Genomic DNA, 25003 nt, shown 5'->3' on the forward strand with positions numbered 1-25003 from the left:
TGCGGAGCAGCTGCTGTTCAGTGTTTTATTAAAACAAAAGTGAAGACCCAGCACCCGCCTCACCCAGGCTCAGCTCTCCCACCAGGAAACCGCCGCCGAAGGAAGCTCAAACAGCAGGAAATGAGTTTGAATGAGGCAGAGCCCAGGTCTCAGACTACTCCAGGGTGGATCAGACCCTTGCATCCAAAGCCAAAGGTGACCCACGAGTGATGGCCACAGAAACAGAGGGCAAGAGGGAGGAGCAGCCAGCTTGAACACTCGATCCATGTGAATGAGGTGCTGTCCTCCCCCTCGCTGATTTAACAGGTTTCCATTAAATCAACATGAAAGAGGGGAAATCCCAAGTGTAAATTTGGATTAAAAGGGCTGAGCTATGAGGAATCACCCAAGGGACAGTGGAGGCGGTGACAGGTACTGAGAAGCCACCCAGCCCCAGGGAGAAGATTGTCCTGGAAGACATTAAAGTGAGATTATACCCGATTAAAGTGAAATTGTACCCGATTAAAGTGAAATTGTGCTTGATTAAAGTGAGATTGTTCGAAATTAAAGTGCCTCAACTCATTGAAATCCCACAACAGAGACCCACATGGGGACAAGGGCCTCATCCCACAGGCACAACTGGTGGGTGAGAACCTGAGCAGGGAGAACGTGCCTGAAAAAACCTCTGGCTGTGTTCACCTTGGGAAGTGTGCAAGGAGATGCCTCATGCCGCTGTCTGCATTCAGCTGGCAAAGCTCATTAACAGAGGTGGCCTTTCACTGCCCTTTTCAAACTGGGAAATTCAGGCCCCTTCCCTGACTAAGAGAAAAGGTGAATTAAGAGATGAAATGCCGGAGGAGGAGGAACACCAGCCCTCCGAGCCCAGCAACAGCCGTGCCCACTGCCAGCCGTGCCCAGAGGAAATCCAGGGAATCCTCGAGGCGGGCGTGCAGCTGCAGGACCTGCCGGCGCGTGCTCTCCCAGTCCCCGGAGTTGTCGATGACGTGCGTTGCCCACTTGCGCTTCTCGTCCAGGGGCAGCTGGGAGCTGATCCGAGCCTCGGCCTCAGCCGTGCCCAAGCCGCTCCTCTTCATCAGCCGCGCCAGCTGCGTCAGGGGGTCACTGCCGGGCGGAGCACGGGGCTGAGCTAGGGGTGGGAGGGAACGGGGGATCTGCCTTCCTCGGGCACCAGGGGGAATCACTGGGATAAAATGGGAATGAGAGAGGTGCCCCCTGTCATTTCTGACACAGTCAGCCTGCACTTGGATCAGCAGAGCCGCCACTGCCTGGGCTGTGCTCAGCGTTCCCACAGCCTGTAACAGTGCCCCAAATCCTGCCCTGATGGAGCACGAGCACGGGTTGTGGAAGGCCCAAAGGCAGCGACCTCCCTTCTATGATGGTGCCAGGTTCCAGGGAAAGCTCAGGAAGGCCCTCATGCACTATAAAGGCAGTGTTGCTTCTCTCAGTGGGGTTCACACCAGGGCTGTGGCTGAACCTTCACCAGAGTGGAGGCACATGATGGTCCCCTCTGAGAGAGGTGGCATTGTCTCTGTCCTCATGGCTCCCAGAGCACTTACCAATAAACCAGCACCGTGTATTTCATAAACCTGGTCAATCCGTGGGTCTCAAAGAGCAGAGGGATGTCGAGGATCACATAGCGGTAGCCTGTGGAAATGGCAACATTCCCCAAAAAAGGGAACACTGTTAACCCCCATTCCCAAATTCCTCATGCTGCACACACACCATGGCTAGGAAAAGCAAAGCAAGCAGGGGCTCTACAGCTCCATGATTACAGCCGAGCAGAGCAGAGCCCGCTGGCCCTTCTCCCTCTCACAGGGAGGAAATGGTTTCATTCCAAGTTTCCAGAGGAAAAAAAAAACAACCCTAACCTGGCTGCTCTCAGACCAAAGGTGAAACTGCAGAAATATAATGAGGAGCTGAAACGAGGAGCTGAAATGAGGAGCAGCAGTGCCTGGCTGGCAAGAGCAGCAGCTGCGCGCCGTGCCGGCCTCTCCCGGGAAGCAGTGCCCACAGCAGGATCTGCTTTCCACTCCTTCTCTTGTCCAAGACTTTACCAGGCTGCAGCCATCTGAGCCAACATTTCCCAGCTCAGCTTTCCTCCCTTCATAAAAAGCTTTGGCTAAACAGCTCCATTTTATCAAGGGGAGCAAGGAAACCCTTGCAGACCTCCCGCAGCTGTGACACTGAAACATGGGGGAGCCTCCAGGCACAGCCCAGGGGCTGAACCCTCACCAAAACTGGATGAGTTTGGTTTAAAACCTCTGTGATCACAGGGAGCAAAGCTTGTCACAGTCAATCGCTGTCCCCCTGGTTCTCCCTGTGCCTCTGCCCTTGGCCAGTGTTTGGCGAGGTGGGAGATGCCCTGCTGAGCCTGGGGGAAAGGAAAAGGGCAGGAGAAAGCTCCAAGTCAGGACTTCATTCCCCTGCATGGTCCCAGACAAGGGGACATCTCCAGGTTTGTTGGTGTCCCCTCTTTATGACCCCCCCTAAAACCGAGCTGCCCACAGCAAGCAATGCCTCGACAAAGACATCATCATCCAAGGAGCCACCATTCCACCAGCATCTCCGCCCTGAGAGGCTTCTCGCTGCCCTCTGATTTGATCGATCAGAGCTTTCCTTACACAGCGATCCTCAGAGACAACATCCAGCTATCCCAAATCATTAAATCCTGACTAATGAGGACAAAGCAGCCTGCTGAAGCCACACAGCGCTCTCGCCGAAGGCCAGGACAGCATCCGCCTCCTGAGCCCACAGCCCCAAGTTCAAGACTCCATCTCTGGCTCCTGGCATTCCTGCCTGTTGCTTCCTTTGTGCTTCCTCACCCCGCAGCAGAGCTCGGCCCCGCGGTGCCCCAGCCTGTTCAGCTCTCACAGGCCTCAGCTCTGATAAGCACCACGAATCCAGACTGACTCCATTAAGGCATCCGTCTGTCTACATGGAGACCTCTGGAACAGCTGGTGATCTTATCTGGCATTTCCCCAGCCCGGCCTGACAGCTGCATTTGTTCCATTTATCAGGGGGAACACGGGACTTTGGAAGCCACAGCTGTCAGCCCATTCCTCACCTTATCGACACTCAAAGGGCTCCACAGCTTCCACTGAAGCTGGAGCAGGCTGGGGGCAGGGAGGGATATTTGGCCATTTCAGGAGTGTGACATTATCTGGTGGGTAATCTCAGCAAAGCTGCTCCCGGGCCCTACAGATACACTTTAAACCACAGAGGAAAGCGGTGAAGGGCAGCAGTGAAAGGCAGGAGTGAATCAGGAATGAATCCTCCAAACAGACACCAAAGGCCACCGGAGGCAGAGCACAAAGGCTGTCACTCAATGTCCCTTCCCTTTCTCTGTTTTCCCTGTTCCTCTCCCCACATTCAAACTAAAGGTAGAGGGATCAGGGATGGCTCCTGCCCAAGCAGGAGTCCTGGCAGGCCGGACATGACCTCTTACCAAGCACAAAGTACTTCAGGACCTGCTTCAGCATCTCTTTCAGGATCTCAGGGTGGGTGATGGAGTTCAGCAGCCTCCGTTTCTCCGGCTGAGAGAAGATAATGTTTCCGAGAGCCTCACGATTTATCTCGCCATTCTCCAGGAGGATCTCGGTGCCAAAGTGCTGCAGGATCTGCTGATGGGCCTTGGAGTGGGGCTGCACCACTGAGAACATCAAACAGCCGGGGGTGAGAGCCGGTTTTACAGCACAGTCGGTGTTTGCATCAGCAATCGCCCTCAGATGGGGTTTGCTCATTAACTGACGGAGCTGATGCTCCCCATGGCAGCACATCTGCCTCCAGCTCATCTGTCCTGGCACCACAGCTGCACGGCCTGGCAGCTCCTGCCAGAACAGCCCTGCCAGCCCAAGGTCCCTTTGAGGGCTGACACCTGGGAGATCGAAGTCCTGCAGACATTAATTCAGCACCACAACGCTCCCGGCACATGCTGCTGCTCGGGGTGACAAGTCAGCAGGGCAGGCAGGAGGACACAGTGATGGCCACACGCCAAAGCAGGGGCAGGAACTGGGCTCAGACAATTCCCGCCAGGGATTGAGCAGGGAGATCCTAAAGGGATCAGGACCAGCTGAAACTTCAGCACTTTGTGGATACTCACTGCTGCAACTTGGCTCTGGCTGCTGCTGAGGTGGATTTTTTTACTGTCTTTCACGTCAGTCACTAAATTCTTCAGGAAAATGAATACAAAAACCTTCTAAAAGCTCAATCCCCAATCAGCCCTTGCAGGGGCTCTGATGTTACAGGAGTGTATAACTTTAAAGCCACCAAAAAAAATCCCCAACAAAAGGGATGAAGCAATAAAACCATAATTAAGCTCCAGCTGAGGGTAACCACAGCGAAGGACAGACCGCAGATAATCATCTCTCCCAAATCCAGGAACATTGCCACAGGTTGTAACCTCAGGCCAACCTCATAAAAGTCTTTAAGACCAATTTTTTTTCTCCCATGGAATATCACATGGAGGCAGTTTCAGGATGGGTGAAATCCATATAGTAAACAAACACATATAAAAAAGGAATTGGTGGAAAATAAAGTGATTGGCAGAAAAACTTCCACAGAGTATCTGTGGTGTTTTCCTACTGTCTCTGAGGGCTTTTAGCACCTCCAGCAAATTTCCTGCACCTCCAGGGGAATTACAGTGCAATAAAACGTTAAAGCATCACAGCTTTGAGTGGCTACACAGTAAGTTCTTCACCAAACAGAAAAGCTCAGGCACCTCCAAATGTGCACCACTGCGCCATGACTCAGCCACAGACCCCAAACCTGCTGCATGCAGGATCCACAGCCCTCAGAATCCCAGACTGGTTGGGGAAAAAGAGCATCCAGTCCCACCCCCGCCATGGACAGGGACACCTTCCACTATCCCAGGTTGCTCCAAGCCCCGTCCAACCTGGCCTTGGACATTTCCAGGGATCCAGGGGCAGCCACAGCTTCTCTGGGCAACCTCTGCTCTCTTCGTTATCCTGGTGGGGTGAATGGATTAACATCTCACAGGTAATCAGGGGAAACAAGGTGAGCTCCAGTCCTACTGAGGCAACAGAGCTGGGATCCTGGGTCCTTTCTCCAGCCTGAGCAGCACGTTTGGAGAGCAGCAAGAGGCAGGCGTGCACTGCAGGAGCACAGACCAAATCCTCCCTGGCCTGGGATCTCTGGAGCCTCTTTTTTTTTTTCCTTTTTTTGAGCACAATGATTTTGTGGTCTGATCTCTCAGGATCAGCAGACAAACGACATCCAGCACAGAGGGGCTTTCTCTTTCAGCTGTGTTAGTGATCCCACCCAACGTAACTGAGTGACAGGATGGGTGTCCTGGGGCTCAGGGGGCATATGGGATTAGCCAAGGGATTCCACTTTACGGGGAACCACATTTATTTTTGCCCAGACTTGGCTTTCAAAGCTGGGAAGCATCACACTTCAGGGGAGGAAAACTCAGAGCACAATCTCCCCAGGGTGTTTATTAGGTCATGATCTTCTTCTTTTCTTTATTAAAAATATATCCTAGTTCCAATCCCGCCCCCGGGGCAGCTGCTCCGCAGCCTCGCGGACTGGGAAGCGGGAGGGAAACGCTTCTCCGATGTACCCAGAGCACCCTCTGCCGTCAGCGCTTCCCGGCAGCGATCCCGGTTGTCAGGGGAACCTCGGGGAGCAGGATCAGCTCTGGAAAACTCACCCTGCCTGGCAATAACATCGGCATCGATCACGGCACAGCCCAGCTCTCGCAGCACGGCCACCACCGTGCTCTTCCCCGACGCGATCCCACCCGAGAGTCCCACCAGGAACATCGTGCTCTGGAAGGGAAAGAGAAGAGCTGGAAAACGTGCCAGGACAGGGCCATTTTGTTCATGCTGAGCACATCAAATATTTAGCCCCAAACAGGCAACTTCATTCAAAGCTCATTTTCATACTTTCTCAGGGCGTCACTGAGACATCAGCAGGATTTTGGCACCCTCTGAGCTGGGTATCTGTTTCACAGGCTGGAGGACAGTGTTGGATTAAATGAGGCTTTTCTGGACCCCCCTAACTCTGGATGTGCCACTTGAGCCAGCCCTAAGTTCCTCCAGCTGGTTTATCTGCAGCTCCAGCAATTCGTTCCCCTTTAGCATCTCCACCCATCAAACCAGAGGTCCATCTACAGCACCCTGAGTCATGGAATCATGGAATGGTTTGGATTGGAAGAGATCTTAAAGCCCATCCAGCTCCACCTCCTGCCACGGGCAGGGACACCTCCCACTGTCCCAGGCTGCTCCAAGCCCCATCCAGCCTGGCCTGGGCACTGCCAGGGATCCAGGGGCAGCCACAGCTTCTCTGGGCACCCTGTGCCAGGGCCTGCCCACCCTCCCAGGGAGGAATTCCTTCCCAATATCCCATCTGGCAGTGAGAAGCCATTGCCTCTTGTCCTGTCACTCCAGGACCTTGTCCACAGTCCTTCTTGGAGCCCCTTGAGGCACTGGAAGGGGCTCTGAGCTCTCCCTGGAGCCTTCTCCTCTCCAGGTGAGCACCCCCAGCTCTCCCAGCCTGGCTCCAGAGCAGAGGGGCTCCAGCCCTTGGAGCATCTCCGTGGCCTCCTCTGGACCTGCTCAGAGAAATCAGGAAATTTCTGGCAGGTTTGTCAAGGGTGACCCAGGAGCAGCGAAAAAGGGCAGAATTCAGACAATATCTCAGCCAGGACTGGGACACACGAGGCCTGAGGGGGAGAGCCCTGCTGAAACCCTGCAGCCAGGTATCAGAGCTCAGCCACCTCTGACACCATGGGGACCCAGAGCCCACAAGGCACTCAGTGAATCCCATTCCCACACTGCTGGCAGCCCAAGGGACAGGGAAATCACAGCTCTGAGCAGCAAACTGGTCTCCATGAGCTGCCAAACATGGCCCTGGGCACAGATCTGTGCTTGCCCTTGGCCTCGAGGCCGGGAGGGGGTTGGTAACGCTGCTCTCACAGCTCCTGCACAGAGATCTCCCTGCTCAATCCAAACCCTGCAATCCTCTAAATCCCGTTGTGTGCTCTCAAAACCAAACGGCTCAGCCACGCAGAGGCAGCTCTGGAGAGCTGAGGGGACTACTGTGAGTATCCACATCCCAAAACCACAACAGCCTCAGCAGGCTGGGTACAGACCCCAGCGTCTCTCCTGCAGCCCCAGCCCAGAGTGTCCAGGGCTTTGTGCAGGCGAATTGTGCAAATCCCCCAGGGACAGCAGCTGTGCCTTTGCTGTCACCTCATCCAGGGTGACACCATGGGTGAGGGGCCGAGCCTCCCACAGCTCAGCCTGTGGCTGTTGCATCTGAGAAGGAATTGGCTCCATCACCTTTGGCCAGGAGCCACAGGCTGCTGGTAGTCACCCCTCAGCTTCCCCTCGCCCAGATCCTGCTCCCTCCCTCTTGGAACCCCAACCATCTCAGCCACCATCTCCCTGCCTAACCTGGCTCTGGCCTCCCCACTCCCTCCAGACAGCACCAGCCCCCCAAAAACTCTGCACATAAAGGAACCAGGTACCTACTGCCCGCACTGTCCCCAGCGAGAGGGGCCCGTCCCGCTGGCACCCAAGGACAGCAGGTGGGAGCACGGGGCAGGGGGGCTGAGGATGCAGCACTGCATCCCTTTGGCTGGAACACAACAAAACCAGACACTTCAGTCATAATTCAGTCCTACAAACAGGACCCAAACCCGCAGTTTGGGGGGAAGAAGGGTAAGGGCAAGTCCTGTGGCAGCTGGAGGCAGCTCAGCAGAGGGAAGGAGCAGAGCTGGAGCAGAAGCAGCAGCCCCTGCCAGCAGCTCATGCAGCAGCTCCAGCGAGCGCTGACGCCAGCCTGTAGCAGCACCACGTGCTCCTTCCCTTTCCCAGACATCAGGAAAACAGATGGGAATGGCTCCAGCAGCAACAAGGGAAGATCCAAAAGGAATCAGAGAGGGCCAAAATAATAATAGTAAACAGCAGTGCTTTGAGGAGGTTGATGTACTTCCCAAGCAGGACCTGGACCCCACGGGGAGCCTCTCCTGGTGTTACAGGGGGCTTGGAATGACAGAGAGGCTGTTTATTTATCCCAGCAGGTTAAAATCTGCCTTCCCACTGCAGCAGCCTGCAAGGGGCAACACTGCACCAGGAGGATCCGGATCACAGCAGCGGAGGCTCCATGTGCCTGTTTTGTAAAAGTACTCTAAAAGCTCTCCTGCCCATGTAAACACAGGCCTGTAACTGCAGTAACCTCAGCGTTCTGGCCTCCAGCCTCAGCTGGGACTTGCTCCCAAAATCCCTGCTATTTCTGTCCCTCCGTCGCATGCCTCCACCACAGGAATTACTGCAGGGGGAAAGCAGCCCTTGGAAGGGTTATCCTGGAAACCAGGGCCAGCCGGGGATCTGAACACTTGTGCTGTTCAAGGGCCTGCACAGATCTCAGGCATCAATATTTAACGAGCTCGGGTTTGAACTGCCCACGAGGGGAGAGGCCAGCCCACTCCTGCAGATGTTACCGGCAGGAGCCAGAACCAGTTTTCCCCCAAATACACCATTTTGGGGGTTTGTATTTGGCCTGTGCCAACTAAACCAGCCATAGGGAAAACCAGAACACGAGCCACAGAGGCTGTTCAGGCTGGAAAACTCGGTGAGCTGTTCCTGCAGCGAGGAATGGGGAGAGGCACCCAGGGCACTGAGGAACTGTTTTTTAAAGAACTAAGCACCCAAAAATTCCCGGGTCCCAACTCCTGCGGGTTTTGAGCACAGCACAAGCTGCCAGCCTCAATCCGTCCATTCACAGGGATTGGGGATGAAGCCTAGAGCGTGTCCTCCAGCACCATCCCACACCCGGCCCTCCTCTTGAGCCCATCCTCGCCTCTGGCTGGGGCTGAGACACCTGGTGTTTGCCTCGAGGAGGCTGCAGTTAAAGGCAAGAATCACCAAATACATCTTTAATTGGCGGGGAAAGAGCCACCGCCACAACCACCTTGACCCATCCCGCGGAGTGCCGGGGCCACCACGGGCCCCCTCCCGCCGCCCTCACCACTCACCCTCCGCCCGGCTTCACCCGCGCCGCAGTGTCCCGCGCGCCTATTGGCTGCGGGAAGAGGGGGACGTCTCTCCCAGCCAATCGGCGCCGCCCTCATTAGACTCGACCCACCCCCCCTCAAGCAGGAAGCGGGCGGAGAGGCGAGCACCGCGGCCTCGGGGGACGGGCGAGCGCGGGGACGGGCGGCGGCTCTCCGTCAGTCGGGGCATCCACACGGCTGCCCTGGTGTGAGGGGACCCTCCCGCCACCGGCGCCCCGCCCCTGGACACCCCCAGAGATCGACGGGAATCGTAGTCCCAGCCCCGGCGCAGCCCGGCCCCCGCATGCCCACGCAGACTACCACTCCCGGCATGCCCCGCGGCCCACCGCCCAATCGCGGCACGCTTTGTTGCGGGGGTGCGGCACGCGCGGAGGCCCCGTTCAAGATGGCGGACGACAGTGAGACAGCAGTGAGGCGGCCACCAGCGAGGCCTCCGCGGCCGGCGGCGGAGGAGAACGACCACGAGCATTGCAGCGACTGCGAGAACGAGGCGGAGCATGGCTCCAACCGGGGGTGAGTGGCGGCCGGGACCGCGTGCCGCGGCGGCGGCCGGGCCCATTGAGGCGAGGAGCGGCCGGGAAGTGCGAGGCGCCCCGCCCCCCGGGTGCGCTGATAGGTCGCTGGGCAGCATCCTGGGCAGCGATTGGTCGAGGCGCCCGTCAGTCTGGCGGGGGGGCGGTGCCCATTCACGCCCGCTGCGGGAGCGTGTCCGGAGCTCAGCGGGGCCGGGACGGGGCCGCGAGCGCCTTTTCCGGGCAGAAATAAGCCCAGTGAGCAGCTCTTCGTGGCCTTGCGTTAGGGTGTTTCTCCCCACATTCCCTCTGCACTCCCGCACGAGCCTCAGCCCATTCCTGGCATCTCCGTCGCCGCGGTGACACCCAGGGTGATGGCACGGTTGGATGCGTGATCCTGCTTTCCGGAGCATGTGGCATCCCCGTGCCCTGGAATAATCCCGGGCTTCTGTACACTCATCCCGTCGTTATCCTAAACGCAGCCCAGGGTTTTGCAAAGCTCTGCCTACATTGTCTCGTGGTTGGAGGAGCGCAGCCTCCAGGGGTATGGAATGGTGGAATAACAACAACAACAAGGCAGGGAGCGAGCACAGGCAGCGAGGCACGTCCTTATCTCAGTAGGGAAGAGCTGGAATGCTTAACGTAGCACCCTCATTGCTCACTGCGTTAATTAGTACGGTGCAGAGCTGCCTCCCCATGCCTGGGATTTGCGGGAGAGGCTTCATCCTCATTTCGTCTGGGAATGGGAATGGCAACGTGTGGCTTTCCAGAGGTTTCTGAAGGGTTTGCACTTTGTTCTTCCCGCACCTGAGCCTCACTGGGCTCCTCCTGCTCACCTGGTGCTGCTTGCCCACCCCTGCAGAGCAGAGACCATGGGCTTGGAGAGCCCTTCTCCCTCTATCAGCAGCTTTCCATAGGCAATCCTGCCTGCCCAGGAACCGGAGCGAATAAAAGGTCACACAAGAAATATCACAGAGGCTTTTTTTATGACAGCACAGCTGCCCATTTATATTTTATTTGCCTCCCGGGTGTGGCACCGTGTCTCAGTTTAATCGGTTTAGCCGTGCTGGGGGAGATTTTTATTTTCTTTCCCTCTGACATGATTAGGTTTGTGGAAGCCAGAGCCGAGCAGAGGAGACGCGGTGCTCAATCACCACTGTTCCCCAGCCCAGCGGTTCCTCCTGCCCTTTGCCAGGAAAAGGCGTGTTTGGGAGCCCTCCTCAGATCCTGGCGTGGGCATCACTCTGGCCACCTCGAGGAGCTGGAATACCACAAGCACTGGGGACTATCCAGTAGGAAATAGTGTGGATATCTTGGGCAATAACACCAAAAGCCATAAGGAGCGTGAGGCAGGGAGGCTTTGGAGCTCTCTGGCAAGTTTCCTGTACCGCCAAAACCCAGCAGGGACCCACCAGGGAGAGACCAAGCAATGGGAAAGAGGATGGTTTTCCTTCTGGATGCACAGTCATTAATTCTGTTGATTCCATACCATCTCATTACACTGGGGTGCGGGAGTGTTTCCGGTCACGCCAGTGACACTGTCCCCAAAAACAGGGCAGGGGAAGGGCTTTGAGCTGCCAGGGTTTGTAGAGCCACACTCGGAGCCCTGCCCGTGCCAGTTTGTGCTGGGAGTCACTGGATCTTGGCACTGAGGTTTAAAACATAAAAGTATTCCTGAGTGAAAGCAATACTTCCTTTCCTTTTAAGGACAGGAAAGAGGAATTGAGTTTCCTCAGCCTCAGTCATGTGTCAGCACTGGGAAGTGGCTGCACTGCTCTCTGCTGTGGCTATCCAAGTTGATTTTCCGAAGAAAATAATCCCACTTTGTTATTTTTCATATTTCCCTTTGTGTGGAGGGAGCTTCCACTGTGTCCCTGGTGGCTGGGGAGGGTTTATTCCCTGGTTCTGGAGAGGCAGGAACATTGCATGGGCTCAGCCTGGTGGGATTTGTCACCTCACAGGCATCGAGAGCAGCGGTGACACCAAGGATTGGAGCGTCCCAGTCCTGTGAAACGGTTCCATTGTTGTCAAAACCATCTGGGGAAGCTGTTTGAGACAGAAGGAGTTTGGGAGTGCCCTGTGGCACAGCTGGGTTGTTGCCTGATGGGGTGTGAGGGGGCAGAGGGGCTTTTCCAGAGGGGCAGCTGTCGATGTGGTGATCCCTGCCTGCAGTGAGTCACGAGAAGGTGTTCCTGGGACAAGCACTGAGCTCCCACATGTGGGATTCAGTTGTAGGTGTAGGGAGCACAGTGGTGGCACACTGGGCTCCGAGAGCTGAGCTTTGCCATCTGGAAATCCTCCCTCCCTCCCTCCCTGCCACGGCCCCTAACGAGATTACAGAGATTACAGCCTAAGCACCGTGCCTGATTAGCCCCCGGGTTGGCAGAAGGATTTTCCAGCACCTAAATACGGAGCAGGGATCTACTCCTGCTCATCTGACTCCTTTCAGCCTCCCAGCAGGCTGAGGGAACCGCCCAGGGCTGGAGTTGTTCCCCTTGTGCTTCCTCCCTCAAGTTTGGGAATACGGTGGGAACACCCATGGATCCAGGGGATAGATCAGTGGGTGCTGAGCACCAGTTTGTTGCTGGATGTGTCTGGTGTTTTTCAGCCTCTAGAGGGGCTGAGCTGGTGGAGCACAGTCAGTCTGAGCAGGTCTCACTCTGAACAAGCCCAGCCGCTGTCTTTAGGTGCTTTCAAAAATCAGTTTTCAAGATCACTCAGGTTATGGGGGTTGTATTCTGGGCAGTGGTTGGTGCTGGAGCCTTTGCTTTCAGCTCAAGGAGCTGCCTGGTAATGGAAAGGAGGGATTGTAGTGCTGTGAATGGCCATGATGTGGGGATGCCTTTCCCAGGAGTAGGGAAGAGTGTTTTCCTTAGCCAGAAAAGAGACCATGGTGATCCCACAGGGAATTGGGAGGTGTGTTTCACAGTGCAGCCAGGGCACCCTTGTCCAGCTACCTCACCTCTCAAAGCACCTCAGAATGCAAAGGGGTATGGGAGGAAAAAGGCGTTAAGTGCAGTTGGGAAGGCCATGGGCTGTTGGATGTGAGCTGGGCTGGCAGCTCACCCTTCCTGCTCCAGCCCTCTCGGCTTCGTGGATCAGGCCAGCTGCAGTAGTTGAGATTTTGGATGGTGGTGGCTTGTCCCAGGACACTGTTGGGGAATTGTTATTAATTTGGGGAATGTCTGAGAGGTGCAGTTATCCTGGAGAAAAAAGATATTTGCTTTCCTAAATAGATTTAAAATAGAAAATACCTGTAATTGTTGCTTCTCTGGGTGTAGCAAGTGGGAGCTTTGGGTTTTCCAGCATTTTCCTACGTGCTAGTGACTCCTCTGCTGGATTGGTTTTCATCTCCTGGCTGGAGCAGGGCCCTTCCCCAGGCCATGCCACCTGGAATACAAAATCTCATCCCACCTTCTGCCACCCTGATTTCTTCCAGGTCACGCCAGCTTTGCTCATAAATCAGGGAGGAATTTTCTCAGCGCTTTCACCTGTGAGCCTGGCGTGATTGGGCCAAGCTCATTAGCACCAAGCTGGGAGTTGGCAGCTCTGATTTATGAAGCAAAGCGATGCCGACAGAGTATGAGGGGAGCATTCTGTCTGTCACAACTGACACCTGCAGCATCCCAATGTGCAGGTGAGCTGGGAACACGTGTCCATCTCCTTTGGAAGGGGCAACTTCCAGCGCCAGCCCTTGGGGTATGCTCAAGAACTCTCCTGGTGCTGTCAGTTTGTGGTGTTAAAATTGATAGGAAACGGTTTGGATGTGTTTAATGCAGCTCCAAGGTGGCTTTGCTAATCCCAGGACTTCAGCATGGCCAGGATCTGCCCGTGCTCCTCCCCAGAGAGTTAAAAAAGCCATCACACATTTGTCACTAAAATCAATAGTGGTGTCAGCAGCCCTGTGCTGGGATTGCTGCTGCTGTCATGTCCAAGCAGCATCTCCTGGGTGGAGGCAAAGCCCTTTCCTGGCAGTGGGAGGGAAGGTGAGATTCCCTCCAGGGATGGTTCAGCAGCGCCGCAGGATGCTGCTCCTTGGAGCTGCTGCTCCTTGGAGCTGCTCGTTCTCAGAGCTGTGGCTTTGCTCCTGCTCCTCTCTCTGCTCTCCTTCATGTTCTTCTGGAGAAGAGGTGGGGGCTTCTCTTTACCTCCTTTTGTGGAGCAGCTCACCTTGAGCCAGTGCTTGTTCCCACGCCAGGAGTGCTTCCCATCTCCTGGTGTTCCACACAGGCTCTGCTGATAGATGGGAGTCCTTTTCCCCAGCATGTGCTGTCTGCAGAGTCTCTGCTGCTGTTCAGGTTTCATCCAGAGGAAAAGCTTCCCCAGCCCAGCAGCTCCGTGTCCTGCAAACCATCCTTCTCTGCTCCCCAGGACAATGCAGCCCATCACGTTGGCTTTCTGTGCTACATCCACAGGCACCTCCCAGCTTCATCCCTCAAAAAACATTTCTCCATCCACTTTTCCCTAGTTTCATAACCTTCTTGCTGCTCAGCCCAGGGATTGCCTAGAATGGTTGGGTTGGAAGAGACCTGGAGGATCATCCACTTCCAACCCCCTGCCATGGGCAGGGACACCTTGCACTTGCATTTCTTCAAGGTCTGTTCTCCTCCCAGCCCCTCCTTGTTCTGGCCATGCTGAAATAAATAGTTGGATGCTGCTCCAACATATTTTCCAGCACGTTTCTTCTTTTTTTTCCTGCTCCACCCTCTTCACCACTATCTTGTGTTTGGTAAAGACATTAAACTGCTCTGGGAGTGAGCAATGCTTTTGTGGGGAGATTCCAGGCCAGTGCCTCTGGGCAGGTCAGATCTGTGGGGTTGTCCCTGCTGTGAGAGTTGTTTTGGGGTGCAAGGAAGGGAACCTCTGTCGTAGAGTACAAATGCACTGGCTGTATCCTGACCCCTCTTGGCAGCTCTGAGGGACAGGACAGAGCTGAGCCATGTCCTGGCACCTGCTGCCCCCGGCTTGCTTTGCAGGAGACCCCTCGTGTTGGCAGCTGGCAGAGCTCTCCTGGCCCTGTCCCTCCCTTTCACCTTTCATCCCTCCTCTCAGACCTGCTCCAGCCTCTCCAGGATCGAATCTCCCCCTGAGCCCTGACCCCTTGGAGGCTGTGGCCTTGTTTGGAGGCTCCCTCCGAGCTTGGGGTGTCCCAGCTCCCCCATGCCTGTCCTGTGCCGTGTCATCCCATGCAGGATCATGAGCTCATCATCATGAGATCCTATCTGCCATGCTGGGAGGAGGCATCTCTCCTGTGTTTTGGCATCAGGATGCTGCTGGAACAAAGGCCAGGCTCAGTGAGGGGTTTCATACCAGCAGCTGTTTGGGAATGGTCGTGATCTGGATGTCCAGGGCTGCCCTGCATCTGTGGAAGGAGGAGCTGTGCCCTGGTGTAGGTACTTCCCACCCTGCACTCCCAGAGATTTGCTCCTCAGTCTCAATTTTCCAGCTCCAGCATAACAATATAATAATTTTCCAATAAACAGCCTCGTCTCCATAGAGCATCATCTCTGCAGGTGAGGTGACACTTGGCACAGTGTCCTTGGCCACCGACCTCTCTGTGGTGCCAGGACCTGCTGTGGGGCCTTATCCCTGGAGCTGGACCAGTGTTTGCTGCTTCCACATCTATCCTTGGGCTTGGAGAGGGGGAGAAAGCCAAAGCTGGGCATCCCACCACTCCACAGGGTGGATTTGGCCGTGGGTGGCAGAGTGGGGTGATGTGACAGTGGGGGTGTGATCTCTTGCAGCACAGGGCTCAGTCCTCACCTCTGAGCAAACCTGTGGGGTGGGAGGTGTTGGTGCTGGTCCCTTTTTGGGAGCTCACAGGGAGTTCTGTGCCGTGGGGTGGGTGCTTGGCTGCACCCTCCGTGCACGGAGTATTCCCCTTCCTGGAGACTTGGACTCAGCAGGGAGCCTGTATTTTCTTTAGAGTGCCTCAGAAACCAAACAAATGTTCTCCCAAAAGAAAACCCCAAGGCTCCAATGATGTTTCTTTTGTTCCCCAGGGGCCTGAGTCCAGCAAATGACAGCGGAGCCAAAAAGAAGAAAAAGAAACCCAAGCGGAAGAAAGAGAAAGGAGGAGGAGACCAGCCCGACCAGGCTCAGGACCAGCCGGTGAAGGTGACCGACCCCTTCCCGGAATCCCAGCCCCCCACAACAGCCAGCCCCATCCTGAACCACTCCAGTGCCACTTAGGGCAAGGAAAGAGTTCCCAGCCCTGGTTTTAGGCACTTGACTGCTCAAAAAACTTCAGATTTAGAGTGATTTCCCAGTCTGGCTCCATGTGTGGGAATTCCTGTTGGTGCAGAAGGTGTTTGCAGAGCACTCTGGGGATAATGCAGTCCTTGGCTGGATATCCCAGGCAGTTCCAGGGTCAGACTGGCGCCTCCACGTTATTGTTCCCAGACACCAGCTGCCTGTCACAGGCAGGAGCTGCCACCTGCCAGCTCCGAGTCCTGCCCACAGCAGCACAGGGGTGACATCTGACGGTGTCGATTTTTTGCTTGATGATCACAGGAGCAGTAGCTGGGGAAAGCAGGGACTATCTTATTCCTCTGGGCTTTGCCTGATCCTCTCCAGCAGCCAGTGATTTGGGAAGCAGCATGGGACACACATGGCCCTCTTGTCCCCTCTGGTCCTGTGGCAGAGGACACACATCAGCAGAGGCTGTTTTCTGTCTGATGCTCAGTTCCCGTCCAAATATTTTGAATATTTTGTCCAACTGACTGTGCAGAGCTTTAAACTGGGGCTTTGCGTTTTTCAAACTAAATTCCTCAGGGATCAGAGAGGAGCTGGGGTTGGGAATTCAGTGCAGAGCCATCCACCCTGAGGAAGAGGAGGATGAAAGTGTCTTTCATCTTGACTCAACCTCTCTGCCTTGTCCCAGTCCGTGGTGTCCAGGGACTCCTCTGGAAGCTGCAGTTTGTGGGTACTGATTAGAGGGAGGAAGCTGAACAGTGAGAAAGAAAAGCCACTGAAGGAATCCCGAGTGCTGCGTGTGGGTAGATCCATCTGTCTCTGCAGGATGTCAGGTGGGGAGGTTTGCTCCTGGGGTTCACAGCACCCACTTAACTGAAGCTTAAAGCACTTTCAGAAAGTCCTTCCATCCCCTTTGTCCTAGGAGTGCCTAGAAACCAGGTCTGGGTGAGTGGCAGGTGGTTGATGAAAGGGTTCATCCATTCTGTCAAGGATTGAGGGTGGGAAGGGAGGTTCCTGCCTGCTCTCCCTTTCCTGGCAGCACCCACCCTGGATCAGCTCCAGGTTCCCCTAATGAGGAGCCCACATACAGACCTGGTGGCTCAGCTTACTCATTTTGCTTTCCACCCTCTTTTTCTGCCCTCAGGTGAACTCTTTACCCGCTGAGAGGATCCAGGAGATTCAAAAAGCCATCGAGCTCTTCTCTGTAGGTCAGGGCCCTGCCAAAACCATGGAGGAAGCCAGCAAGAGGAGCTACCAGTTCTGGGACACACAGCCAGTGCCCAAGCTAGGTATGTGCAGCCCCTCAACATCCTGTGGGCCCTGGGGGAGGCCTTGTGGTCCCCATGCTGCTCCAAGGAGCCTGGACATGCTCATTTGTGGCCACCAAGTGAGTCCCTGCCTGGCCTGGGCTTCAAAGGCATCAAAACCACTTCTCCACCATTCAGCATCATGGGCTGAGTGGATGAGGAGGATCTGGAGAGCTGTGCAAGCACTTTGTGGAGTACAGAGGGACAAGGAACCACTTCTGACATCAGACCTGATGCCTCCTGCGTTTGTGCATTCCTTCATCCTGGTCCTTAGCCTTGGAGTTGGGTCTCCCCAGCCCCCTGTACCCAAGTTTCACGTGTGGTGTTGCCACATCCTATGGACTCAGAGCTGTCCAGCTCTCCCCTTCCTGGAGGCTGAAGTTTCCCAGACAGGGATCCTTGGTGGGGAAGGTGACTCGGGGTGAGTCGGGGCCAGATGGTGATGGGAGCAGCTCTGGGAAGCAGCTCCATGTGCTGAGCTGCCACGTCCTTGGTTTGCTGGGCTCACATCCCTCTCTGGCACAAGCAGGAGCTGCAGCTGAGCCTGGAGAGGGGAAGCACAAACACCAAAGCATCTCTACCCCAAGCTGCCATGAGCATCTAAGGATGGGAAGCCCCATCTCTTGGTCCCCTCTTTCCCCTGTGACCATCCCAGCAGTGCTTCCCAGCTCTAGTCCTTGTTCCAGCCCTTCCTCTGGCAGCCTGTGGCAGTGATCTGCTGCTGACACCGTGGCAGGAGCTCTCAGAGCAGAAGTGACAGGAGAGCTGCCTGGCTGGAAGGTGCTCATTCCCAGGCTGATTGGGGTGCCTGGGATGAGAGACTTTAGTCTCTCCTCATCTCCATCCCCCAGAGCTCAGGGGAACTAGGGAATGAGACAAACCCACACTTTCTAGATTTATCCATAACTGGTCATGGCTTCAAATTTGCTGCTTTTCAGTATTTCCCCTCATGGGGTTGTGTCTCTTTGCTGCAGATGCAGTGTTTTGATTCCCATTCCATGATGTCCACACCACTCTGAAACCTTTTTGGGTTTCAAAAACTTTCCTGGGAGCAATAGTCTCAGCTTTAAGTTGGGAAAATCACAGTGAGATGGCACACATGGTCATGTGAGACAACAGAGCCTGGTCTTGCATTTGCCCTTTTTTCTGAGCATGCTGGACATGGGAAACATCATTTCTGCTTGGGAAAACCCCGGGGGAAGGGTGGAAGGTGTCTCCTGGGGAGTGGGAGGCACAAAGCAGCTCATTCCTCCCAACACCATGGTGGTGGCTGTGCCCTGGCTGTGCCTGGCTGCCAGCCACTCCCCGTGTCCCAGCGCTCCTCGTGGTGCTGGCAGGCTCTGGCACACAGCATTACGGACATGGGGCTATTTAGGGCTGGATAACAGAAGTGCTGTGGGATTTTTGGGGCCAGATCTCAGAGCAGTTCAGCACCTGTTCAAAACAGAGAGGGCGGCCAGGGGTGAGCGTTTCTGGAAGCTGCCTGGGGTGGGTGTGATGGGGGAAGTTTTTGCTCTGGGGTTTCATCATCTCCCCATTGCTTGGAAACCTTTTCAATGCCTTTTTAAGGGAATTCCTAATTAGCACAACTCACTTTTCTTGGCAGCACTGAAGTGATGCTGCTGGACCGACATCCCCGAGAAAGCCGGAGCTTGAGCCGACATCTCCTGGCTGAATCAGGGCCTTTAGGAGTCAGTGGTTTTACAACAAAAGTTGTGTTGTTCACTGCAGCTCTTCTTTAGACACAGTGGGCAGGAAACCCTGACACTTGCCAAGCGGCAGTGGCCAGAGCTGGCAGGGATCACCATCCCGTGAAGGGGCTCACGGGAAAGTGCTGGCCCAGGCTGGGATTGTGGGGAGGGGGAAAGATCAGGATCACGTGTGGAGCTGGAGGGTGTAGCTGTGGCTTGTGTTTGGTCACCCAATGGGCTCCACTGTTGCCCTGGAAGGAGTTTTGATTCCCTGCCCATTGTCATATCCCAAACTGGGTGGGTGAAGTGACAGTCCCTGTCTGCCACTCCAGGGGTGGGAGATGCGAGGCACGTTGCCCACCAGACTGAGGTGTTGGGGAGGCTTGGCCTCACACAGTAGAGAACTTCTTCATGGCTGCGTGCTCTGTCCTGCAGGAGAAGTGGTGAACACCCACGGTCCGGTGGAGCCGGACAAGGACAATATCCGCCAGGAGCCGTACACCCTGCCCCAGGGCTTCACCTGGGATGCCCTGGACCTGGGGGATAGAGGTGTGGTGAGTACAGGCAGCTCGGCACGCGCGTGTTGGGAGTGTCTCGGATGGCAGTTCAATGCTTGGACTATTGGAAATGGTTTTGGGGATGGAAATGTGTCCTTCACCACAGCAGGCAACTCTCTGGCTCTGTCACACCATCTCCTTGGGCTTGGATGGGTCTGATTCCCTCCACTGCAGTTCCCTTTTACCCATCCCAGATTGGCCAGCTTGGCCTCGTTTCTTCAAGGGGCTGTACAGATGCCTGAAGCCAGGAGCTTTCCCTTAGGAAGACCCTTTAGAGCATGACCCACCTCCCTGGGAAATGACACGGGGCTTACCCGTGTCCTGCTGCTGCCCCTGCTCTGTGTGGCACTGGTCCGGGAGCAGGGGGATGTGCCAGGAGCAGGGACATGGCTGCACATGGTGCCCCAGTGCTGTGGCCACACACGAAGTGTTCAGGGTCCTGTCTGGGGGCAGGTGATGGCTGAGTAACCTCCTTAACCCCCGTGCTCTGTGCTGCTGCAGCTGAAGGAGCTCTACACGCTGCTCAACGAGAACTACGTGGAGGACGATGACAACATGTTCCGGTTCGATTACTCGCCCGAGTTCCTGCTGTGGTGAGTGGCACCAGCAGTGCAGAGCAGAGGGTGTGGGATGCTGACAAGCCTGATCCCGGTGACAGGGCTGCAGCTGCCTTTGCTTATCCCATCTCCCTTCCTCCTGAAACGTCCCTTCCCCATCTGTCACTGTGTACAGGGACACAGTGAGAGGGGCTGTCATCCAGCCCTGCCTGCCTCGGGCTCCTTCGAGATCTGGGAGCTTAAAAGTGGACTTTTTTCCTCTTTGGTTTGATCCCTCGAGTGTTTGAAAATCCCAGTAGCTGAGGAATTCCTCAGTGCCCTGGAGCTGTGGGATGAAGGCAGCTGGCAGCAATTACCCTTGGAGTCCTATTGCAGCAGAGCTGCTGTTTCTTCAGGGTGTTCCTGAATCGAGGAACAGGGACTTCCTCCTGTGTCCCTAGTGAGGACTGGCCGTGGGGTGCAGGAATTGCCCCAGATCCCAACAGTCCTTGTCACATCACTGTCACCCTCTCATCCTCTTGCTGCGAGCAGGACACAGGGAGTCCCAGGGCAGGGTGGGAGGCAGGAGCAGGTACACCAGGGACCTTGGGTGGGAGGTGACTGCTGAGGTGTGTCCCCTCCCCAGGGCACTGCGTCCTCCAGGCTGGCTGCCCCAGTGGCACTGTGGGGTCCGAGTGGTCTCCAGCAAGAAGCTGGTGGGATTTATCAGCGCGATTCCAGCCACCATCCACATCTATGACACGTGAGTGCTGCTCTGCTGCGTTTCTCACCCTGCTGACACCTGGGGCTTTCTGGGAGTGCTGAGGGGGTCTGGCTACATTGTCTTCCCCAGCCCACAGCCAGACCTGCACCCTTCAGCTTTGGAGATGTTTTGCTGCTTGGAGGGGAAGATGGGGGATATTTAAGATGGGCAGGGAGGTTCTGGGCAGGAACATCTTGTAGTTAACCACTGTGAAGGATGTTTTCCTCAATGAGTTAGGTTAACTTAGAGCTCTGGCTTACAGAAATCATCCAGGGCTAGATGGAGATGGAGGATCATAGAATACCCTGAGCTGGAAGGGATCTCCAAGGATCATCCAGTCCAACTCCTAGCCCTGCACAGGGCAGCCTAACAATCCCACCCAGTGCCTGAGAGTGTTGTCCAAACTCTCCTGGATCTCTGGCAGCCTTGAGGCTTTGACCATTCCCTGGGGAGCCTCTTCCCAGGAGATTCCCTGAGCAGTGCCCAGCCACTCTCTGGGGGAAGAACCTTTCCCTAATGTGCAACCTGACCCTGCCCTGACACAGATTCAGACCATTTTCTGTGGGAATCCCGGGGTAACAGCTTAAGGGAGGGTTCTCCAAACCCAGCCCCTGCCCCTTCCCTGAGGCCTTGATTCCTCATTCCCTTGAGAGGGTTTGGAGGTAGCTTGCCCGGGGCGTTGGTCTGATCCTCCCAGGTCAGGACAGTCAAGCCTCATGCTCTGCATTGTTTCTTGCCCAAGAGAGAAGAAGATGGTGGAGATAAACTTCCTGTGTGTCCACAAAAAGCTGCGCTCGAAACGGGTGGCTCCGGTTCTGATCCGTGAGATCACGAGGAGGGTGCATCTGGAGGGGATCTTCCAGGCTGTTTACACTGCGGGAGTGGTGCTGCCAAAGCCTGTGGGGACTTGCAGGTGAGTGTCTGTGGCTCTCCCAAGATTTCTGTGTGCAGACCTTCCCTTCCGGAGGTCCCCTGTGTGGCCAGTAGTGTGTGTGGGATTCCCCGGGACAGGAAAGAGTGATCCCAGCCCAGGTTTCTCCTCCCACGCTGTCCTTCCAGGATTAAGTGCAGTGGCTTTGCTAAAGCTGCTCATGTAACACAGGAGAGGAGGCTTTGGCAGCACAAGCACTTCAGAGCTGTGTTTCTCTCTGTGGGGAGCTGCTGGCCTGATGTTCTCACTTGCCCTCGCGGCAGCCATGGGAACCTCGTGCCCGTGGCCGCCCCGCTGCCCCAGAACGAGTCTCCCACTGCCAGTGTGTTTCTGCAGGTATTGGCATCGCTCCCTGAATCCTCGGAAACTCATCGAGGTCAAATTTTCCCACCTGAGCAGGAACATGACTATGCAACGTACCACGAAGCTTTACCGGCTGCCCGAGGTGGGTGCCAGCCGGGAGCAGAGCTCAGGGGGTTGCTCCTTGCTGGGCAGGGGGAGAGGCACAAACATCCTGGTCGAGGTCACATCCTCTGCCTGGAGAGCCAGGGTTTGTTCCATGTAGTAAATGACTCTGTCAAGCAGTTGTGCTTTATTTAATCTTTATGTATTTTTGCTTGGGTACCTGCATTTTAAGGGCAAATTCTTGCAGTTAGAGGACCCTGTGAGCTTTTGTTTGCTGGTGAGTCACAGCCTGTCGTCCTGGTTAAACAAGCAGGCAGATGTGACAGCCTTCATCTGTCCAAACACAGCCTCGGTGTGACCTTGGATTGGATTAGTCCCTCATTCTTCAGTCACACTGATCAGTTCTGGCACTGCAGTTGTCCTGCTGGGGAAGTTCCCCAGCTGGAGATGGAAGAGAAAAAAACAAACAATGCATTAAAATTGCCACCACCTTCCCCGACCTTGTTGGCTCCTTTCAGTCAGCCAGAGCTGCCCCTTGGGGTGGAAAGTGCTGCTTTCATGCTGGGCAGCTCCCAGCTCCTGCCTCCCACAGCCACACAGGCAGCAGTTGTTGGGCTGGAGCTACTGGTTTTTGCACAGAAACTCAGCCCTAAAACGGATCTGGGCTTGCTGAGCCATCCCAACCCTAGATTAGTAATTGAGGCCAACTGGGAGTAACATCTTGTGGAGCCTGGGACACATCTCCCAGCCCGTGCCTGCTGGGGGGGGGAACAGGAACCTGGAGGGAAGCAGAGAGTTTGTGTCATTAGTGGGACCTGACCTGGTGCTTGGGGATTTGGGACATGCTGTGCTCTCTGTGATCTTTGCCATTGGTGTCACGGCCAATCACATCCATCCTTTGCTGGGCACGCAGGGCTGGGGGGCTGAAAATGGGCTGATCTAAGCAGAGAGCATCTCTGTGCTGCTTGCTGGAGAGCCCTTGGGTGATGAAAACCACTGTGCAAGCAACGAAACAACTTGTCCCACTTTCTGTAGACTCCCAAGACTCCCGGCTTGCGGCCCATGGAGCACAAGGACATCCCTGCTGTGCACAAGCTCTTGACCGAGTACCTGAAGCAGTTCCACCTGACCCCTGTGATGAGCCGAGAGGAGGTGGAGCACTGGTTCTTACCTCAGGAGAACATCATCGACACCTTTGTGGTAGAGGTGAGGGGCAGGAGCAGGATGGGAGGGGTGTTTTCCTGCACTTTTGTCTCCACTGGAGCTGTGGGAGTGATCAGGAAGGGGCTCCATGCCCCTCCAGGATGGGAGTTTGCTGGAGGATGGTGCCTCCATCCTGAGATACCCTGAGTCTCCCTGCACCCATCACTCCAACTGGCAGAGCCCCTCTAAGGCTCTGGCCAGGCTTTACGCCAGCCTGACATGTTGTGATGTCCCTTCTGCCTTCCAGAGTGCCCCGGGAGAGGTGACAGACTTCCTGAGCTTCTACACGCTGCCCTCCACCATCATGAACCACCCGACTCACAAGAGCCTGAAAGCTGCTTATTCCTTCTACAACGTTCACACCAAGACGCCTCTCATCGACCTCATGAGTGACGCGCTCATCCTCGCCAAGTCGGTGAGGGATGGCAGGGATGTGCTGGCACCGTGGGACACTGGGCAGCTCACCAGGAGCTCACCAGGAAACTCACTGGGCAGCTTGCTGCAGGCTCGCCACCCTTGGGTTTGTGGGAAGGGCTTGTTCCCAGGGCTGTAGCAATCCAAATCCTAAAGGATCTGCCACCCAGGAGAGGGATGCAGAGGTGCTCTGAACCGTGCAGCTCATGGTGGGCTGAGCTCAGGGTGTTACTCATGTCCTACAGCAAACAGTCCTGTAGTAGCTGGTTTGAGGCTGGGGACACCAAGGCTGAGCTCTTCCCTTTTTCTGGGGTTCAAAGCTGGGCAGGAGAGGGGGCCAGGCTGCTCACAGGTGGGAGGAGCTCCCCAGCACAAAAGCAGGAACTGATGGCTTCATGTATTCCCTGTGCAGAAAGGATTTGACGTCTTCAATGCACTGGATCTCATGGAAAACAAAACCTTCCTGGAGAAGCTGAAGTTCGGGATCGGGGACGGGAACCTGCAGTATTACCTGTACAATTGGAAGTGTCCCAGCATGGCACCAGAGAAGGTCAGTGCTGTGAGGAGGGGTCTCATCCCCATAGCCCTGGGGACATGAGTTTGGTGTCACCCACACCTTGGCATTCCCAGCCCAGCCGGTGCCCTCGCAGTGTCACACACGGTGATGGGTGAATCCAGTGTCAGCTCCCTGTGCCATCCCCCTGTGCCTGCACAGAGCATGTGTCCCTGGGGAAAATCCTTCCACGCTCATCTTCCAAAGCTAATTTTATTCCTGGACTAGTGCAGGTTCAGTCCTTCCCCTCACACCAACCTCTTCTCTCTGAGGAAGGAGGCCAGGCACAGAGGAGACAGCAGAGGGATGTGACACCGGGGGTTGTGACAATTGCCTGTGATCGCACACAGGACCCGGCTGTCACTGCACAGCCCTGGGTGCCAGTGTGTCCTGGTGGGGTGGGAGAAGCAGCCACCCCTCTGGGGAGAACAGACAGGCTGGAGCAGGACCTGTGACAAAGGAGCTCTGCCACCACATGCAGGGGGCTGAGCCACGGGATCCCAGGATGTCATTTGTCCCCAGGGCCAGCAGCCTGGAGGGCCAGCAGCCTGTTCCCCACTGACCTGCTCCCAGAGCTGTGCTGCAGCCCGCTCTGCCTGCCCTGGGCCATTCTGAGGCAGCACCTGCTTGCTACTGTCCCTCCACCCCAAAGACGTGATTCAGCGTCTCTCCAGTCCACAGTCACCTTGCAGAGGATGGTGCTTGAGAACGAGAATCTGCCCAGCTACATCACAGCTAATTAATGCCTTAACAGCTAATTAATGCCTTGATGGCAGTCACAGGGCTTTGATTCCCTGGTGTGAAGCCAGGTCTGTCTCTGGGCACAAGCCTATGTGCCCTAAAACAGCTTCACTCACCTGCTGAGCCTCCTAGGATGCCCCGGGAGGTCCCCAGGAGGT

The 25003-nt window shown here is 55.7% G+C and overlaps 2 protein-coding genes across 4 annotated transcripts in view; one reads left to right on the forward strand and one right to left on the reverse strand.

Annotated features, from left to right (window-relative positions):
- Positions 1-9210, reverse strand: DCAKD (dephospho-CoA kinase domain containing). Of its 3 annotated transcripts, XM_039565738.1 has the most exons (6): positions 8999-9090; positions 7494-7599; positions 5669-5786; positions 3446-3649; positions 1557-1644; positions 1-1101 (listed from the first exon to the last, which is right to left on the reverse strand). In XM_039565738.1, exons 3-6 carry the CDS (start codon positions 5778-5780, stop codon positions 816-818), a joined length of 690 nt encoding a protein of 229 aa, XP_039421672.1. In that variant the 5' UTR covers positions 5781-5786; positions 7494-7599; positions 8999-9090; the 3' UTR covers positions 1-815. The 3 variants fall into 3 exon arrangements, with proteins under 3 accessions (XP_039421672.1, XP_039421670.1, XP_039421671.1); XM_039565736.1 differs by lacking the exon at positions 7494-7599 and having other exon boundaries at positions 8999-9210; XM_039565737.1 differs by lacking the exon at positions 8999-9090 and having other exon boundaries at positions 7490-7577.
- Positions 9169-25003, forward strand: part of NMT1 (N-myristoyltransferase 1) — an 18289-nt gene continuing 2454 nt past the window's right edge. Inside the window, exons 1-11 of the mRNA XM_039565735.1 lie at positions 9169-9550; positions 15552-15666; positions 16889-17033; positions 19178-19296; positions 19801-19892; positions 20482-20598; positions 21341-21511; positions 21866-21974; positions 22970-23140; positions 23385-23552; positions 23964-24101. Coding sequence (XP_039421669.1) covers positions 9321-9550; positions 15552-15666; positions 16889-17033; positions 19178-19296; positions 19801-19892; positions 20482-20598; positions 21341-21511; positions 21866-21974; positions 22970-23140; positions 23385-23552; positions 23964-24101 — 1575 coding nt within the window. The 5' untranslated portion in view covers positions 9169-9320. The remainder of the gene's footprint in view (positions 9551-15551; positions 15667-16888; positions 17034-19177; positions 19297-19800; positions 19893-20481; positions 20599-21340; positions 21512-21865; positions 21975-22969; positions 23141-23384; positions 23553-23963; positions 24102-25003) is intronic.

Source organism: Corvus cornix, chromosome 27 (assembly GCF_000738735.6).
Source record: "Corvus cornix cornix isolate S_Up_H32 chromosome 27, ASM73873v5, whole genome shotgun sequence".
Classification (NCBI taxonomy): Eukaryota; Metazoa; Chordata; class Aves; order Passeriformes; family Corvidae; genus Corvus; species Corvus cornix.

Bases quoted from the DNA above. Each gene is read 5' to 3' on its own strand.
- DCAKD (XM_039565736.1), bottom strand. From the start codon at position 9,094: ATGAGGGCGGCGCCGATTGGCTGGGAGAGACGTCCCCCTCTTCCCGCA. The intron at 3,650-5,668 runs GTGAGTTTTCCA...TGATGTTCTCAG, and splicing joins CGATGTTATTGCCAGGCAGG to TGGTGCAGCCCCACTCCAAG. The intron at 1,645-3,445 runs GTAAGAGGTCAT...CCATTTCCACAG, and splicing joins CCTGAAGTACTTTGTGCTTG to GCTACCGCTATGTGATCCTC.